At 34.3% G+C, this 17,688-nt stretch overlaps 2 protein-coding genes across 2 annotated transcripts in view; one reads left to right on the forward strand and one right to left on the reverse strand.

Annotated features, from left to right (window-relative positions):
• Positions 1–17,688, forward strand: part of LOC132698576 (limbic system-associated membrane protein-like) — a 228,788-nt gene that overhangs the window by 12,658 nt on the left and 198,442 nt on the right. The window contains exon 2 of the mRNA XM_060664754.1: positions 4,426–4,646. Coding sequence (XP_060520737.1) covers positions 4,601–4,646 — 46 coding nt within the window. The 5' untranslated portion in view covers positions 4,426–4,600. The remainder of the gene's footprint in view (positions 1–4,425; positions 4,647–17,688) is intronic.
• On the reverse strand, positions 6,053–9,560 carry LOC132697990 (sucrose-6-phosphate hydrolase-like). Its single transcript, XM_060663803.1, has 2 exons — positions 9,488–9,560; positions 6,053–7,711 (listed from the first exon to the last, which is right to left on the reverse strand). The coding sequence occupies exon 2, from the start codon at positions 7,696–7,698 to the stop codon at positions 6,253–6,255; it is 1,446 nt and encodes a 481-aa protein (XP_060519786.1). The 5' UTR covers positions 7,699–7,711; positions 9,488–9,560; the 3' UTR covers positions 6,053–6,252.

The following is a 17,688-nucleotide window of genomic DNA, read 5'->3' on the forward strand; positions in this document are numbered from 1 at the left end:
AATATTGAGAAATGCACTTATTTGCTTATCCATGATTTTCTTCAGAGTCCCAACGAGTGTAGGCAGAATACTAATAGAACGCAACCCGATTCACTATTAATTCAAAATAATATTGAATAATAGAAAGACATATAAGAACTATAGAGTATTTTTTACTTCCACGAGTTTTCTTTAAAGCAAAATCCATCAAATCAATAATCAACAAATACAATGGCACAATGAACATTACGCTGTAACTTTTTCACTATTTTCACTATTGTTACTGTAGTCTATCTCTGCGAACGTGGAACTGGTTTTAATATATAACATTTTTTTAAGTAACATTTTAACAGACATGGATAAACAGAAAAAAAGTTTTTATATTATATTTTTTATTTTATTGTATTTTGAAATCATCAAAAAGAACTTTGAAAGAAGTAGGCTTTGGAGGACGTATGGCCGTGTTCAGGAAATCAATGTGGTAGCTGCCAAATTGTGAATTCGTTTGCTAGTGTGACGAGTTTTGGTTTATTAATTTGTTTGAAAAAAACCTAAGAAGAATGCAGAAACAGAAAGCAATGTGTAGTAAAACCAATATTCTGAAAGAAAACAAACAGTTCTGGAAGATTTTAAAATTGACATTATCGAAAATCACCCTGACACGGTAACCTAAAAATGTTTTTTATGTAAATCGAGTTCCAGACACCGACATTAGTTTTCATCTACGAGTTTGCCTTTAAAAATATAAAATTTGGCCCGCGCTGTACATAAAATACTAAGGTAAGATATTTTAAATGGCCCTATTTTAACGTCCGGTATATGAGTTCATAATTTCTACAGACATTTGTTAGACATAAACAAATTTGAAAATGTTAAAAAAAGGCAAAATACATTGCACGAGGATCTTTAAATTTGAACCTGAGCTTGGATTTTAGGTAATTTTTGCTAATAGCAAGGTTGTCAAACTAGAAAAATGAAAATTTAATTCGACTATTTCCACCCTTATAAGGGGTGTTTTTTTTCGATGTATAGAACTTTAAGTTGCAATAGAACAACGATGGATTATTCGATTGACATGAATTTTATTTATAACCTTGTGGCATTACATTTTAAATATGATTTCTGGCATATGACCGCCACGGCTAGCGCGGATGTAGTCCAATCTGGCCGTACAATTTTCCATGACTTTTTCCAACATTTGTGGCCGTATATCGGCAATAACACGGCGAATGTTGTCTTCCAAATGGTCAAGCGTTTGTGACTTCTCCGCATAGACCAATGACTTTACATAGCCCCACAGAAAGTAATCTAGCGGTGTTAAATCACAACATCTTGGAGGCCAATTCACAGGTACAAAACGTGAAGGCGGTCACCAAACGCATCTTTCAATAAATCGATTGTGGCACGAGCTGTGTGTCTTGTTGAAACCACATCTCCTGAACATCATGGTTATTCAATTCAGGAATGAAAGAGTAATCATACCTCTATATCGATCACCATTGACTGTAACGTTCTGGCCATCATCGTTTTTGAAGAAGTACGGACCAATGATTCTACCAGCCCATAAAGCGCACCAAACAGTCAGTTTTTCTGGATGTAACGGTGTTTCGACATACACTTGAGGACTAGCTTCGCTCCAAATGCGGCAGTTTTGTTTGTTGAAGTAACCATTCAACCAGAAGTACGCTTCATCGCTAAACAAAATTCGCTTATGAAAATCGGGAACAACGGCAATCTCGTTTTGGGCCCATTCGACGAATCTACGCCTTACTTGATGATCGTTTGGCTTGAATTCTTGCACGAGTTGGATTTTGTAATCACGTAAACCAATATCCTTCCGCAAAATCTTCCATAAAGTGGATGGACACAGATCCAATTCCTTTGCTCGATGGCGGATGGACCCATTCGGGACTTCCTCAATGCTACGCTCTACAGCAGCAATAGCTTCTTCTGTACGCACCGTACGGCGTCTCTGGAGATGCGAGTTATCAATAAGAGTAAACGTGGTGCGAAAACGTTCCATGGTTAATCGAATTAACTGCTCTGATGGACGATTTTGTCGATGATAAAATGGACGTAGTGCGCGATACATATTCCGCACACAACCATTATTTTCGAAATAAAATTGCACTATTTGCAAGCGTTGTTCAGGCGTGAGTCTATTCATGATGAATTGCCAAACCAAACTGATCTTGAACAGTAATGCCAACTTAATGTTCTATACATCGAAAAAAAAACACCCATTATTTGGCAAACCAAGTTTTAAATTTTATTGCCGTAATTTTCTATTGCTCGCGAAGCGCTACGTTTCCATTTTTCTGAGTGACAGCTTAATTTTTAACAATGAAAAAACCCCCGGTATATTTTATTTTCGTACCGCACGAGCCCCCTTTCACGTCGTCGTTCCCGCCGAATTTAAAATTCCAGTTGAAATATCAGTTTTTCCACGTAGCGGCACGTAAATTGGGATCATCTTGGAAACAATTTCCCCCGGTCGGATTTTCGCAATGAAAAAACGCCGGCCTTTTATTTGCCGGACTTTTGTGTTTGACGTTCCGGTTAAAAATGCGTTCTAACGAGGTTTGTCAAGGAGTCCGCTTTTTCTCCGAGCGAGACAATAAAGAAGTGAAGGGGTCAAAAGGGAAAATTATCGCGAGCGCGAAGTTCCTTTGTTAAATGCATGTTTACCGGTAGTTAACCTTAAAATAAAAAGCCCTTTATTATTATATTTGCCGCCTTATTTTATTTTTCTGTGCCTGCCGGCGCGACACGCAAAGGCTTATATCGATATAATTCCATTAACGTATCGTTGCGTTTTTACATTGTAATAATCCAGTGTTAGATGCGAATTTCTTCGGAAAATTTAAGTTTAAAGACTTAACCTTAGAAATCTGTACATAAGGTTACTATGTCACAGATCACTCTTTGTTGTTCTAACTGTATCGTCAATCTATCTTACTTTTTTTACTGTTTTTGATGACTTTTTCACCATTTTGATATTTCTTAACTTAACTGCTATTTGATTGGCGAAACTTCAGCGAGATAAAGTCAATAATCTACCGAGGAGAAATCCAGAAGAAGTGTACGTATAAATATCGTTGCCACAACCCTGAAATTTAAAAAAAATCTTAAAGTGTAGTTATATGGAAGCGGAGAAATAACTTTCTGTCGTAGTTATATAAATCGATTTTCTAGATAACTTGGTCCACACTTCTGTTTCAAAATGGTGCAGAGATACAAAGGGATTCCATTAGGCACGACCAAATCGGCGGGTCATCCATAGGCGTCCGTCGAAAATGAACCAATATAACTGTATAAACTGGCCAAAATCAACACAGATAAATACTTCAAATTTTGGCATGTCTAGTTAGTGTCAACAGTAATGACAATATTATTTCCGACGAAATGAAGCTGTGATAATTCTTATTTATCAGTTAACAAAGCAAGAGATAATTGACCTGATTACCAGCAAGATGTATTAAAATTGAAGAAAATAAGATAAAATTAGAACTATTGGCTATAAAGGAACACCTTTTATTGAAATATAAATTATTATATGGGTCCAAGTAAAAGGATTTGTTGCTATAATATAGAACTGGCAGAAAGCTCTCCACCATATTATCAAGGGAAAAAGTTATCATCCTCTTAAAATCATTGCTCGAACGGCAAAAATTAGACAAAAATTTACAAAAATTGGGACAAGGATAGAAGTATGGAGATAGTTAAAAAGTTAAAAATTACATACTTCCATTGAAAAAAATCTTACCAACGCTAACGACGCTAAAGTTCTAAAAAAGATAATAATTTTGATTTCTATGAAGTAATAGTGTCTAAAATTATAAAATATTAAATTAAAAATTATAAAATATTCTAAATTTTTAGTTGTACTTTCTAATAAATTGCCCGGACGCAGACATTTTCGATGCATATTTTTCGTATTATTTTAAAAATAAAAGTTATTTCACAACTTCGGCAGGAGATATTTGAGGCAGATCCTTTTTACGTGCTCATAAATACATTTTTATTTATTTGCATTGAGTCGTATTGAAAACATGCTCAAAAATATTTTGAAAAAATCGTTTCATTGTAAAAGGCACATTGAAGCGCCAATTTTAAAATAAATTGAATGAATTAAAATGTGCAATATGAGTAATAATGGAGAAAATATAATATTTTTTCAACAGATTTTAATACCTAAAATAGCTTTAATTTCTGTTATTCCTGCTCAAAAGTCTTTCTGATGGTAGAGTGCAGAAAAAGCCCAAATTTTAAAATATCAAATATATGGAATATGTGCAATATCGCTACGATAATATTAAAGAAAATACAACATTTGTAAAGACATTTAGATACTAAAATGGTGACCTTAACTTTTGTTATTTCTGTTTAGGTTACAACAATTCATCGATAGGCTACAAGAAAGATTTTACTTTATTGGTTTTTCAGTTAATCGAGCCACTTCCATTCCAAGTCAGGCGAGGCAGATCCTTGGAAAGTTCGAACGGCAAAGCGCAGTGCGCTCGGTAATGGTTTTCTAACCGACTCTGATAAATAGCTGAGTGACACTGACCACTTAGGAGAGAAGTGATTGTAATTTAGTGAGTGAAAAATCCACGGCAAAATGCGCTCGCTCTTCCCAATATTGATCTACGCCGCTCTGCTCAAAGGTAAGTTAATGTTTCTGTTTCGGCCTTCCCACACTGCAAAGTTTTATTACGTAAAGTTTGATTATTATAAAGTTCTAAAGGGGCCAGCAGCTCGACCGTCCCAGCAAGTTTTCCGCTTATCGAAGTGTCAGACTGCGATAAAAGAAATTGCCAAAATGGCAAGGTTTCTCTTGCCTGCGGTTGCCGTTGAAACAATAATCTATAAGGAACTACGCGGAAAATTTCAAGCGTACAGTTAAAACGAACGAAATAAAACGCCATTTTTCATGTATAAATATTGCATTTCCAGTTGACTTTTGACTAAGGGAACATTACCATTCAAAAAACATTCATCTAGTTTCTAGGACAAATAAAACATTAAAAAATAAGTTTCATTTGGTTAATAGACATGTCCTTTTTAAGGCATCTGTAAAAGAGGGGATATAAGGTAAGGAAATGGAATTTAGAACACTTGGATTTTTAATAAAATAATTTATTAATTCGGTCTCTATTACTTGCTAAAACCTCAAATAACTCCAAACCCTTTTTTTACTTTAAACAAGAGTGCATTTTTATTTATCCCAAACAAAATTTTGCCATCAGTTTTTTGATTCTTTTGGGCTCCGAAGGCTTCTTCGGATGCATGCCTATTGACCAAAGTAATGTATTTTTTTACTATTGTACTTAAAAGCATTATGATATTGTTATTGCCTTTTAAATTTGTAGTGGTACAAACGCGCAAACGCGTTTTAGAGATTAGAGGGCAATTAGCAGCGGTTTGTGGTTTCGGGGTTGGTTCTGTTTATCCTAAGTTAGTTACTCTAAAACTGACGAAAAGTAAAGTAATATTATAATAATAATTACGAATTTTATTATATCACAATATTAAAAAAATTCAATAATAATACACCGACATATTCCTGTTATGATTTAGATTAAAAAAATGTCTTTTTGAAGATTTGTTACTTCAAATAAGCTGTGTCCTGATTACCTTATTTTAGTTTGTGGTGATCAATTGACCACTTACTTCTTAATTGACTGGTGAAATTCGGTCAAAATGTTTTAAATAACATCTTGCAATTGTAGAGCGTTATCTATCATTATTTATTAATAATGCTTATTTTATAATAAATTAGTATGCGTAATTATTATGCATAACCCTCTTCAAGGAACATCCCAATACGATACTGATCAATTGACTGATCAACTGACACAAAAAAAAGATCGGTCAATTCGACAACCCTAGTTATGACACATAAATTGAATGAATTGTCGAAGAATTTGAAACATTATTTCGGGCCGAAACCGTATATAAACATACAATTATAAATTTAGCACGTCAAGTTTTGGATTAAAGTTTGAATTTTCAAAACAAAATTTTCAATTTTAAACAAAAACGTGTACCCGTTTAAAGGCGTATAAAAGATTTATCAAAATCCGTCAGAGACACAATTATTTTTACTAAATCATGATGCAAAGGCAACGCTATAGCTGCGCTCACGCATTTACAGCGGAGGTCGAAATATTATCACAGGTACTTATAAGTCTTTCGAAAATTTTCAACCAAAGCAATAAGAAGAAACAATACTCTGTTTAACCAGTTTATTGTTATTATTTTCTAGTAAAATTAACTTAAATCCCAGCTTCGATAGCTACTAATGCTAGCCGATCCTTGACTGGCGAACAAATGTAGAGTCCTTTGGTTATCGTCCGGATAGATCCTGCTGCTCATCGTAGCTCCGCCTTCGTTTACGAACACCTCGATCGAAGAATGGTCAAAAAATATCCTCGTCGATAATGATTCCTTCGGGAACGGCGACAAATCCACAGTTCTGTTAGAAGCTGTCAGATTATACGCTGGATAATTGCGCTGCAGAACGAGTCTGTTGATATCCTTGTCGACATACAGAAGTGTCCCTTCGTCGGAACTTTCTTCGCCCAGATGGAAACCGAATTGTCTGGCATCGCTTCCCGTCAAATTCCAAACGATGTTTACTTCTTTGGTTGCAATGTCGAAGTCTATGTTCCTTGCAGAGTCATTAGTGACGTTAAATTGGCTCAGGCTCACGGAAATATGAGCTCTGAGAGATTCGACTTCTCTGATAGGATTTTGTATGATCTCGTTATTCTCATTCAAAGAAATTTCGCGCGGTAGTGTCATCGAACCGACCCACCCGTTGGCGCTTTCCGGAAATGGCGACTCCCACATGTCCATCCATGCGAGCAACACTCTCCTACCGTCCGGCGTCAAAAAACTCTGCGTCGCGTAAAAGTCATGTCCCCTGTCTAGTTCTATAAAGGACGTTTCAATGTCAAACTCAGCACCTGGGGTCCAATTCCCAACCAAGTAACCAGTCTGGTACAAATTTAGGTAGTCGTAACCGTTCGCTTCAAGACCTTGAGGACTGAAAGTTAGAACTTGCTTGCCGTCCAGAGAAAAGAAGTCTGGACACTCCCACATGTAGCCGAGCTTCTCGCGCGGGCCTGCTAGAACTCCTTGGAACTCCCATTGCTGTAAGTCTGGCGACTTGTACAGGACCACTTGACCGTAGGAGTTGTTGTTGGTTCCCAGAATCACAAACCAGTCGTCGTTTTCCTTCCACACTTTGGGATCACGGAAATCCTTGAAGTAGTCCTCGCTCTCTAAAATGGTGCCTTGTTTATCGAAGTCCACCGTATTATCGGAAGTTGCTAAAAGTTGAACTTCATGATAACTGTCATTGGTAAGAGAGTGGCCGGTATAAATGAGAGTCAGGGTGCCGTTGTTATCTACTGCCGATCCCGAGAAACATCCATCACTGTCTTGTGGTATTGACGGCGTGAGGGCTACAGAAAGATGTTCCCAGTTCACCAAGTCGCGACTTCTAGCGTGTCCCCAATGTTTTAGACCATCGGACGCGGTGCTGTTGGGTGTGTGTTGGAAAAATGCATGATAGTAATCCCCGAAATAAATGAGACCGTTGGGATCGTTCATCCAACCACCGGGAGGAGCCAGGTGGTAAGATGGGTACCAATTACTTTGGTTCTGAGCGAAGGCGGTCGCGAACCCAGCAAATAACAGCAAAATTTTCATTTCCTGAAGCAACCTGCAAACAAAATTCAACATTCACACTGAGTGATACTTTGGTGAAACGGCTGCGAAATTCCAATCGGAATTCAGCAAACGAACAAATCACATCCCCGAACAATTTTTATCCAGAAAATTCACAATTGGTTTCACGTAGCAGTTTGGATTACATCACGTCTACTCGTTGTTATCAGTGATGGAAATTGGTTGCGCTTATCGCAAATTTAAAACAATGTATATTTCAATTGGTGATTTTATCCTGAAATCTAAATATGTTTGTCGACTACACTTTAACATTCGACGCAATGTGCATAGAAAGAGTAGATAAATTCAAGTCCTTAGGCACCTGGTATTTCGAAGATTTTACTTAGGAAAAGAAAATAAAATGTCGCACTGAAAATGTCCTTGAGATTCCGAAGAGTACTCCCTGCTTTGATTTTCAGCTTAACGTACGACTATGATTTGTACGGTATGGAAGAATGAACATTAAGAAATTGGAGGCTTTCGAGACACGTGTCCACAAATAATTAAGAAAACGAAAACAGCATATCTGGGGTATATAATGAGAATCAAATAAAGATTGATGCCCGGAGTGGGATAGGAAGGAAAAAAATGTCTTGGCTGTGATACATCAGTTGACAGAGCTACAAGATGTGCAGTCGTTAAGAAAAAGTCAGGAAGGGAGGTGCAATGTTATCGCAAACTTCCATTATTAATTGAAAGAAGAAAAAGATTGTATATTTTCGGAAGAGGTAAAATATTGTGTAACTTTAGCTATTGAATTTCCTCCCTGGAAATGAAATCATCTCTACTTAAAAATTATTTTTTTAATTATTAATTATTAATTTTCATTTTTTTTAAACTACACAAAAGTACTTTCAACCGATATATTGAATGTTACATAAAATTATTATTTTTGATATACAAGGTGTTTCATTGAAACTCCTATAGATATTTTGTTGAAATGGAAAAAAATGGTACGCCATTGCTTTTCTCAAAAACAAATTACTTTTTCTAAGTCACGATATATTTGCTAGTAAAATTCATTGTGATATACGAAAAACTAGCATTAAACAACGAGAAGAATGTTGTTTCTATGCATCTAACAACAAAATACCTAAAGTAGTTTCAACGAAAATAAGGTTTTATATATTTTATATTTTTATATTTTATATATTTTCAACACCATGTATATCAAATATAAAGTGATTGCGGACTCACATTGATATAAGCCTTATCTCTTAAAATCATTCAAGTAATCACACCCTTAAGAATAAAACACCATAAAGTAATTATTTTAAGATATCTTCATTTTGTTGTTGTTTATTTATTGATTTTTTATTTCATTGCAATTGGAATAATTAGTCCGTAACTTTTTTTTCGCCAGTTTCGCTAGAGCCTAACTTTCCGTATCCGTATTTTGGTTTTACCAATAGTCGTCGTATTGTACAACATTTGTGTAAACTTTTGTTTCTGACCTTTGAAACGTCTATACAAAGAAAACAATTTATCGAATTTTAATTAACGTTTGCGATATTAGGCTGTTGGGGTGTGACAACCTGCTGCAAGGTGGAAAAAGTACCGGGGCATATAAACTGCGAAAATAGACTATACAAAAGATGAGTTTTTGGAACATTCCGCGAAGTAGTCGATGAAGAATCTAGGTAAAAATATGAAATATCTCAACGCAATATTAGGCAAAACCTAGGGAATGTTCAGAACGCCGAAAGCGAATGTTACTAATCTTTAGAAATAAACGGCAGTTTATTGTCAAATTCGATCGTCTAATACTTACAGTCAAACATTTAGATCGAGCCAAGAACCACACACTGAATCGTAGCAAAGGAACCTACGTGGGTATATGTTCGCTTGAAAAGTTCGTTATCAAAATCAGACACGCGTGTTGTTGTCTGAAGATAAAGTTTCAAGGGGAAAAAACCTATCCATACCAGTTAATCATTTAATCAATGTTTATCAGATTTCATTGAATTTGAAATAAACGGCTGCGAGCGATATTTTAACTGCAATGTGTGGTCAGCAATAACAGCTGGATATTTTAATTTGCTTAGCATACATACACTGATTTTTAGGAGTGCAAGGCGTTACTTTGGGACTTGAATTATTGAATTGATTGAATATTTGTGCAAATCTTGATAATCTAGTTAGCCAGGCGCCTATTAGAAGAAAAATATTAGAAATTAATTATAATGGCTACTTTCATTTTTTTCATTTTCATTTTCGCGAAATATTTTGTTATCGCTTGATGCCGTTGATATTGCGCTTCTATAAAATTTGTTTTATTACTTTTTAATATTTAATATTCGTTTTTATCTTGAGTTTTCTCATAGCAATTATTGTCCTTGAATTCCTCGGTACTCCAGAGAAATTAGGACCGAAGTTTTATATTTCTCGCTAACGAGAACGCTTTTCACAACGGATTTTGCATAGGATTTATTAATAACCAATTTTTGAACGTAATTTTCATACTTTTAATTTTTCTCACACCCATGCTGCCGTATTATTTAGTCTATTCAAATCGGACAAATTAGATTTAAAATAGGCCTTATTTGACTGGAATTCAAAAAAGACGCGAGTTCCTACTAAATCACCCCCCTCGATTAAGGCGATCACATCGCGAGCAAATTAATTTCTCTCACCAGAAATGCCCACTTTTTTGTAAGTAAATAATTTTTAATTAATATTCTCTTAGATGCTTTCCGCCAAATCCTTTAATTAAACATTGCGTAAGCATGCTTCTCCCGAGAGCGAATAACAAAGTAGGACGTTTTAATTACCGAAACGGCCGACGTAAATTTCGGATTTTGCTCGACATTCGAACATGGGGGTTTCCTCCATCTGTACTTCAAACGATTATATTTATGCCCTCGTTTTTGCGATGTTAAAAGTGTTTAATTCAGACCTAAGGGCTCCATGCTACACCACTGATTACCAAAGCGACTTCTAATTCCCTCGTAAAGACCTGCTGGGTGGTATTATCTTGCAACTCCGAGAGGACCATATTAAGAAGCATATTGTTAATCAATTTAAAATCACTCAGAAATTTACAAGAAAAGCAGACTGTTTTGTTGTTACTTTTCATGGGAATAATTTTTCGCCAGACATACAAGAGGAGACCTAGAGTGGTATAACGTGCTTTCGGTCTTTCAAACCATAATAAATGAACGAATGAATTATTGAATGAATATAATAAATAAATTTTATAAAAATTAACAGTAAATCACAATATTTGCATTTGTACATATAGCAGGTGGGTATAAAATACCTCTAAATGATTATGAGGAATTGTCACAATGATGTAATGAATAAATAAAATTTAAACAAATTTGAAACAAAAAACTTTGCAATTTTTTTTTCATTGCAATTTTTGCTATATCACTTTGTATTGATTTTAACTGTTTTAAATAATAAGGCGGTAAGTTTTGCTGAAAAATTGAATTGAAAATCGCCACAGGTTGTAATATATTATTATCGTTCATAGTTCATACTCAACGTCTTCTTTGACCACCATGATCAGACAAACAAAAAGGTTTCTCATGGATATTTGTAAAAAACGGTCACAAAAATGTTTTCGTTCACACATTTTACAAAACGTGCAGACAATCGATCGACAAAACCAAATGTAAGTATATTCCTAAAAGGTGAGTTTAGCTTTAAAGACGTTTCACGTGTTTAAATTTTCTGCAGGAGTAATTTGTGGTATAGGGACTAATTATTTTCCTTTATTCGGCTCGGCATAAACCGAACGAACTTCTGTAATATGTAAATGGAATATTCCCCCCTAAGTATATTGCGCACTTTGGACATTAGCAAACGACTTCAGGAAACCGAACAGGGTCGCAAAATAAATCAAGTTTTATTTATAAGAAATTTCCTCGTACCGTGATTAATATCGTGTACATAAAAGTCATGTAAATTATATACATACAGTCTGCTGTGCGGGGCGAACTGTATTAACATTTCTCTAAGTATTTCTAAACACGTAATTACTTCTCCGAATACAATGTCAAGTCATTTCGACCCACATAAATTTCAATTTTATCGGTAGAAAAGAAAACGCTCCCTTTGATGTCAAGTTTTCGTGTTTGACGTCTCGAATTGCCTGCGATTATTTATTTATTTATTTTTATATTTGCAAATGACCGGCAAAATTATATTCGACAGTTTTATACAAACCCACGCGGCAGCCTGAACAGATCATTTTTTCCTGAAATAGGGAAACAAAATTCAAAAGCAAAAACAAACAAAAATATTTTTGTGAAATATATTTTATTATACTACGTTTCTTAATAATAGGGGTAAACAACTTAAAGGCTATATCGTAGAGTTCAGATAAATTGCGATGATAGTTTCCGAACACTTACAAATGAATCCATATCAAATCTATGGGATTTAATTAACAATGACATGGCGGAAATTATATCCTTCTTCGGTATATCCTTCTTTTTAAAGTTTCGTCCAGATTGATTGATAGAATAGATTCCTGTTTTCCATTTGAAACTTTCTTTATTAAAGTGGATTTTGATTCTTTTAGTAACGAAAATTAATTTGCTTTAATATTTTCAAACATTTCTTCTTACCCATTGGTGGAATGTAATCATGTGTTTTCATTTCAGAAATTATTTGCCCAGTGTATTATTTTCAGATGGCAGTCTTTTCATCCTCATTTGATGGCCTGGTCGCGTTTATTCTCGTGCACAAGTCTGTATATTGTTCACTGTCCAGCTAAGTCATATTCGAAGACATTAAGAATAATAATTTTCTCATTTTTAAAAAGTTGTAGTTTTGCTAATTCGTTTGTCAGCAACAAATTCAGAAACACCATCTATTCTCAAGAACGAACTTTGCCAACAATCGGAAAGTAATTATAATTCTAATTTCAAATACTAAAAAGGCACAGATAGGTCAACAACCTGTTTGTATACCTACCACTTCCGGGACCCTTAACAAGCTTTACAGTTTCCTTTGCAATAAGGAACAGAGGACGTACTGCTAAATTTTTTGATATTATTACGTTTCTTGTTAATCAAGGGATAAGTTTAAATGACAAATAATAATTGAGAAAAATTCATTCAAATAAGGATGTTTCCACTGTTTACATTAAAAATCTGAAAAATCTATTTAAATTTGCATGGAACTATCCATAGCTCAACCTAAGTCAGACTTAACCAATTTTTTTTCATATCTTTCTGGAAATTAATATATAGAGATTTCGATAATCAGATAAGAAGCTGCTTGACGTAATTATAGGAAAAATTTTGCCCTTTATTCAAATATAATTTGGGACTTAAAATGCGGCGATTATATTTGTAAATAAAATTAACTACTATCGTTGAATATTCCGCTATCAAGCCAGTCATCGTCTATTCAAACTTTTCCATTTACGTGGACAAAACAAAAATGCATTGATACTTGACAGAATCACATCTATGCCGCCCATGCGTCACATCCTTATAATTGTTACTGTTTTATTTATCTAGGAAAATATGAGGCAATACTTTATAATAACATAATAATCAACAAAACTATCGAAAGTAAGTTTGAATTGGAAATTATATTGATAAAATTACTCGATCTTGCATGAGTGTTTTTAAATACTCGATGAAGTCATGAATTTAGTTCGGGATCATTTGCTTTATAGGTAATAGTAATCGTTTACAATTTACAACAATTACGTATTACTTGCTTGGATTAGATACTTCGAAAGTTAAGGTATAAAAATGATATTCAGCTTTTCATTCTCTATTATTAAGGCTCCTGCTTGTATAAGGCTATGCTTGCATGAAAAGCTGAATATCATCTTTATACTTTCGACGCATCGGATTGAAGCAAGTAACACGTAATTGTTTTATTACTTATTATTTAATTTAAAAAAAAAGAAAATGATTTTGTGTGAAAAACGATTACTATAACCTATAAAGCAAATGATCCCGAACTAACTTTATGTAGCAGGCAATCTTGATCGATGTAACCTTACAGAAAATTAATATTTATTATTATATTATATATTCTACTATCAGCTACTTTTTTTTACCTTACGTCACTTTGTTGTAGGTTGTAGGTTATAGCGATATTATTCTAACTTACCCGCTTCATATTGAGGACGAAAAATTAAGTAAACGAATATCGGCCGATTCCTCAGCTGTTCAGCTATTTAGCTGTGTATAGTTTGAAATTTGAAATGTATCACTTAAAATAGCATAATATCGGTTGTAAGAATATTGTTTGAATCGCTAGCGAAGAATTCATATAGGTTTCGCTCGGTATTTAAAAGAAGTAATGACGTGTTTGCGAAGCGACAAAGCCTTTTACTCAATGGAACATCGATAGGCAATTGAAATAATGCAACAGTTAATAGAGCATTATTCGATCACACTGCGACACGCACTCCGGTATAATGGGTTTGATTGACGGGAATAATGTGCGTCAATTACGATTACGTATTACGGACGCATATAAGCGGTTATCTGAATTCTAACGAAAGGCGATTCGAATTTAGTTCAAGTGCGACTCCTGCGAGATACGCAGAGCGTAAGGCTGTAGCGAAAATTTTAATAATATGTGTTTCCACGTAATAAGCAAATCTTTTTTCTTATTCTTGCTGTTTAATTAACTTAATTAAACATCCTTTTCCCCAACTTATCTGAAAGGGTTTTAGAAGTACATAGAATAAAATAGCAGTCCTGACTACAGATGCATAATCACAACGATTTCCCCCACCAGACTACAATCTATATAGGGCAGTTGGTATATGGAATCAATAACATAACGATATGACACCAGCATCACTCCTTAGTGTCAGTTTATTGGTGGTATAGGTATGTGTATAAATCACTGCGATCAAACGTAAGTACTACATCCGTAGCAATAATAACTGTTTCTTTTTGTTATCCAGTGTTCGAGTTGCAAGAAATCACTTCAATCACTTGAATGAAGATCTATTTTAGAGAAATATATTTTATCTACTCCCGGGATGCATCACTTTACTACGTGAGATTTTTGTCCCACGGATGCGAGCAACTTCAGACGTTTCCAGATATTACGGCCCGGGTTTGGGAGCAATCGGATGTTTTCGGAGATTTTACCGCATGGCTCCGCTCGTGCACAAATAAACTCGTGACTCAAATGCTGTTTACCGCACTTGTTGCACAATATACTATTTTACTATCAACTCACAGGATTTAGGTTGGTAGGAACTATTATGCACAAACATTCGTACTTACAAAGTATGTTACAAGCAACTGGCAAATTCATTCCGATTATCACCCGAGAACAAACATGATTTTTTTTGATAATTAATAATTAAATATAATAAAGTTCATACATCTAGTCATTGTATTAAGGCTTGCAGTGATGTTTACCATATGGCACAATGTCGAGACACGTTTTTGTCAAACATTATTTAAGCGAGAACGGTGTTGCTGATTTTTAATTACGTTACAAAACTAAATCGAATTTTAATCGAGTCACCTAATTGGAATAATTAATATCACATTTTAAATATCCCGTATTTCTGCACTAGATTTTGCGTAGTGCAACATTTACAGTGAACATAAACATGCATATTTAACTGTTATTTTTATTATTCCCAATTCGTAGTGCGTTATTTTCTGATTCATTGCTCTCCGTCATATTCACTCAATTATTTGGCAAATATCGTCCAATCATCCGTTAAATTTGTTTTAATGTCGCCGACTAAATAATACGCAAATAAAACGCACTAATTCAAAGGCATTTTTCATGTGTCGCCAATTCTAATTCGCAATAATAACAACTGTCTGGGTTTGCATGTATCAAATTTAAAACCTAACTAAACGGGAATGTGCAAATTTTTAAAAATTGAGGGGATTAGATGGTTATGTGCTAAAGAAAAATTTAAAAAAGCATTTGATATGTAAAATATAATCAAAAGTATAGTGCTTGTCCAGTTTTAACATTTAACACAAGGTTTCTTAACAATTTTATCTCTTAAACCCCCTAGAATTCGAGGTCACTACAAGCTTGTGGTGATTTTAGTTCTTCATGCGTTTCCGATAGTGACACATTATAAAAATAATTGTAAACTACCAGAATAAACAGCGATTTATCAAGCATATATTTTAAAGATTTAGCAGGAGGACTTTACTCGACTTAATCCATAACGTTGTTGGTTTTTAATAAATAATAGTTTTTAATGACAGGCCAAGACAAAATACAGTTTGTCAATAATGCCAAAAAGCTTAACAATTAAGAAAGAATTAAAAGGAAACTCTTGTAACTTTAGGAATAATCTATTCCACAATAGCTACTGGATGATTAGGATTCTTAGTTTTCGCACATTACACATTCACTCTTGATTAGATGTCGGCACCTTATTTTACATCTACTACTATACTTATATTTATTGCCATCCCTACATCTATTGAAAGTTTTAGATGGTAGTCACTCAATTAAATTTTGATCCCACAACTCAACAAATTTAGAAATTTACTTTTCATAAATTTCATATAATTGAAAAGAATATATTTACTCCAAACAGCATATTAAAAAAATAATAAAATTTTATATCAATTTATGTGTTTTTATTTTAAATTGTAAGGTGCTATATAATTAATACTAATTGTTATGGTACTTGAAAAATGAACTGATTTTATAACACTGTGTTCATTATAATTGTGTTCAATTCATCTTGATAACATTTTAATTGGCTGTAACTTTTTTGTTTTTTGAGATATCAAGGTAAACAAAAAAACAAAATGTAGGGTTAGTAGCCAAGTTTTTTTTCAAGTGACGTATAAAACCAAACACTATCAATCCTATTTTTTCATATATAATATGTTTCATCCTGAAACATATTATATATGTATTGAATAGAATATCTTATTCCGATTACAATGATGTAACATACTTTATATTTTAGTCCACTCTTTTTTGACAAATCGGCCAAAATAGGAAATTTTTATATAATATCAAAGAGTGTACTTTCTGAATAATAAAAATGCAACCGCAGCTCGTCCGTATATTAGACTTTATTTAGAGGGCAAAGAAATTTGCAGAAAACGTATTTGTTGTGCGGTATCGAAGGACCATTAAAAATTTTGAGTATTTCACGTTTTTAATGGATTTATTGCGAAAAACAATAAATGAGTACAATCGCAGCTCTAGGTATCGTTGTTATTGCACTGGCGGGAGCTTAGCGACCCGTTATCCTGTTTGTTTTCGTTCGGGAAAGTTCGGTCAACACAGTTGTCTGGGCGCTTGGCGCGTGATTTAAAATATGAATTTAGTCACATTCGCACTAACAGGATTAAACGCTAAAGAGGTATGCCGGAATCATAAGGTTTTAAATGAAGAAAATAAGGCAAACATATTACGATTCTATGAAGCACATCCAGTTTCCTATACAACTAGAGTATCTGAAGAGATAGCTATTTCTCGTGGATCAATCCACTCAGAATCCGCTGAAAGAATATAAATATAATGCATTTAAATTTCGTAAAACGCAAAAACTAAGTGCAGAACATTGTCAAAGGAACATGGATGGTGGTCGTTTGGATTTTTTAAATAGTTATAATGCGAATAATAATTTTTTGAAAAACGGTTGGAAGTTCGTTCACAAATACACGAAACAAAAACCCGGGGGTTCCAATCATCAATATATCACATGATATGGCAGCAAGACGGTGCCCCTCCTCACAATGTTGTGCAAGTTTTTTTAACATGGAATATCCCAGGGGTTGGGTAGAGAACGGCGGAACTATGGATTGGCCAGCCAACAGCCCCGACTTAACTTTAATGGATTTTTTCTTTTGGGCATACATAAAAAATCACTAGCAGAGAACTCCTTGTAATAATGTCCTGGAATTTGGGCAAAGGCTTTCAGGGGCAATCAATCAGTTAAGAGACAATCCTGAAACGTTACTAATAGAAGACATTAGACAATTAGAGTGACTGAGAAAAGTGTTCAGGAAAATGGTGGTCACATACAGCAGTATTTAG

This window comes from Cylas formicarius, unplaced genomic scaffold (assembly GCF_029955315.1).
Source record: "Cylas formicarius isolate icCylForm1 unplaced genomic scaffold, icCylForm1.1 PGA_scaffold_2__14_contigs__length_35257938, whole genome shotgun sequence".
Taxonomy (NCBI): Eukaryota; Metazoa; Arthropoda; class Insecta; order Coleoptera; family Brentidae; genus Cylas; species Cylas formicarius.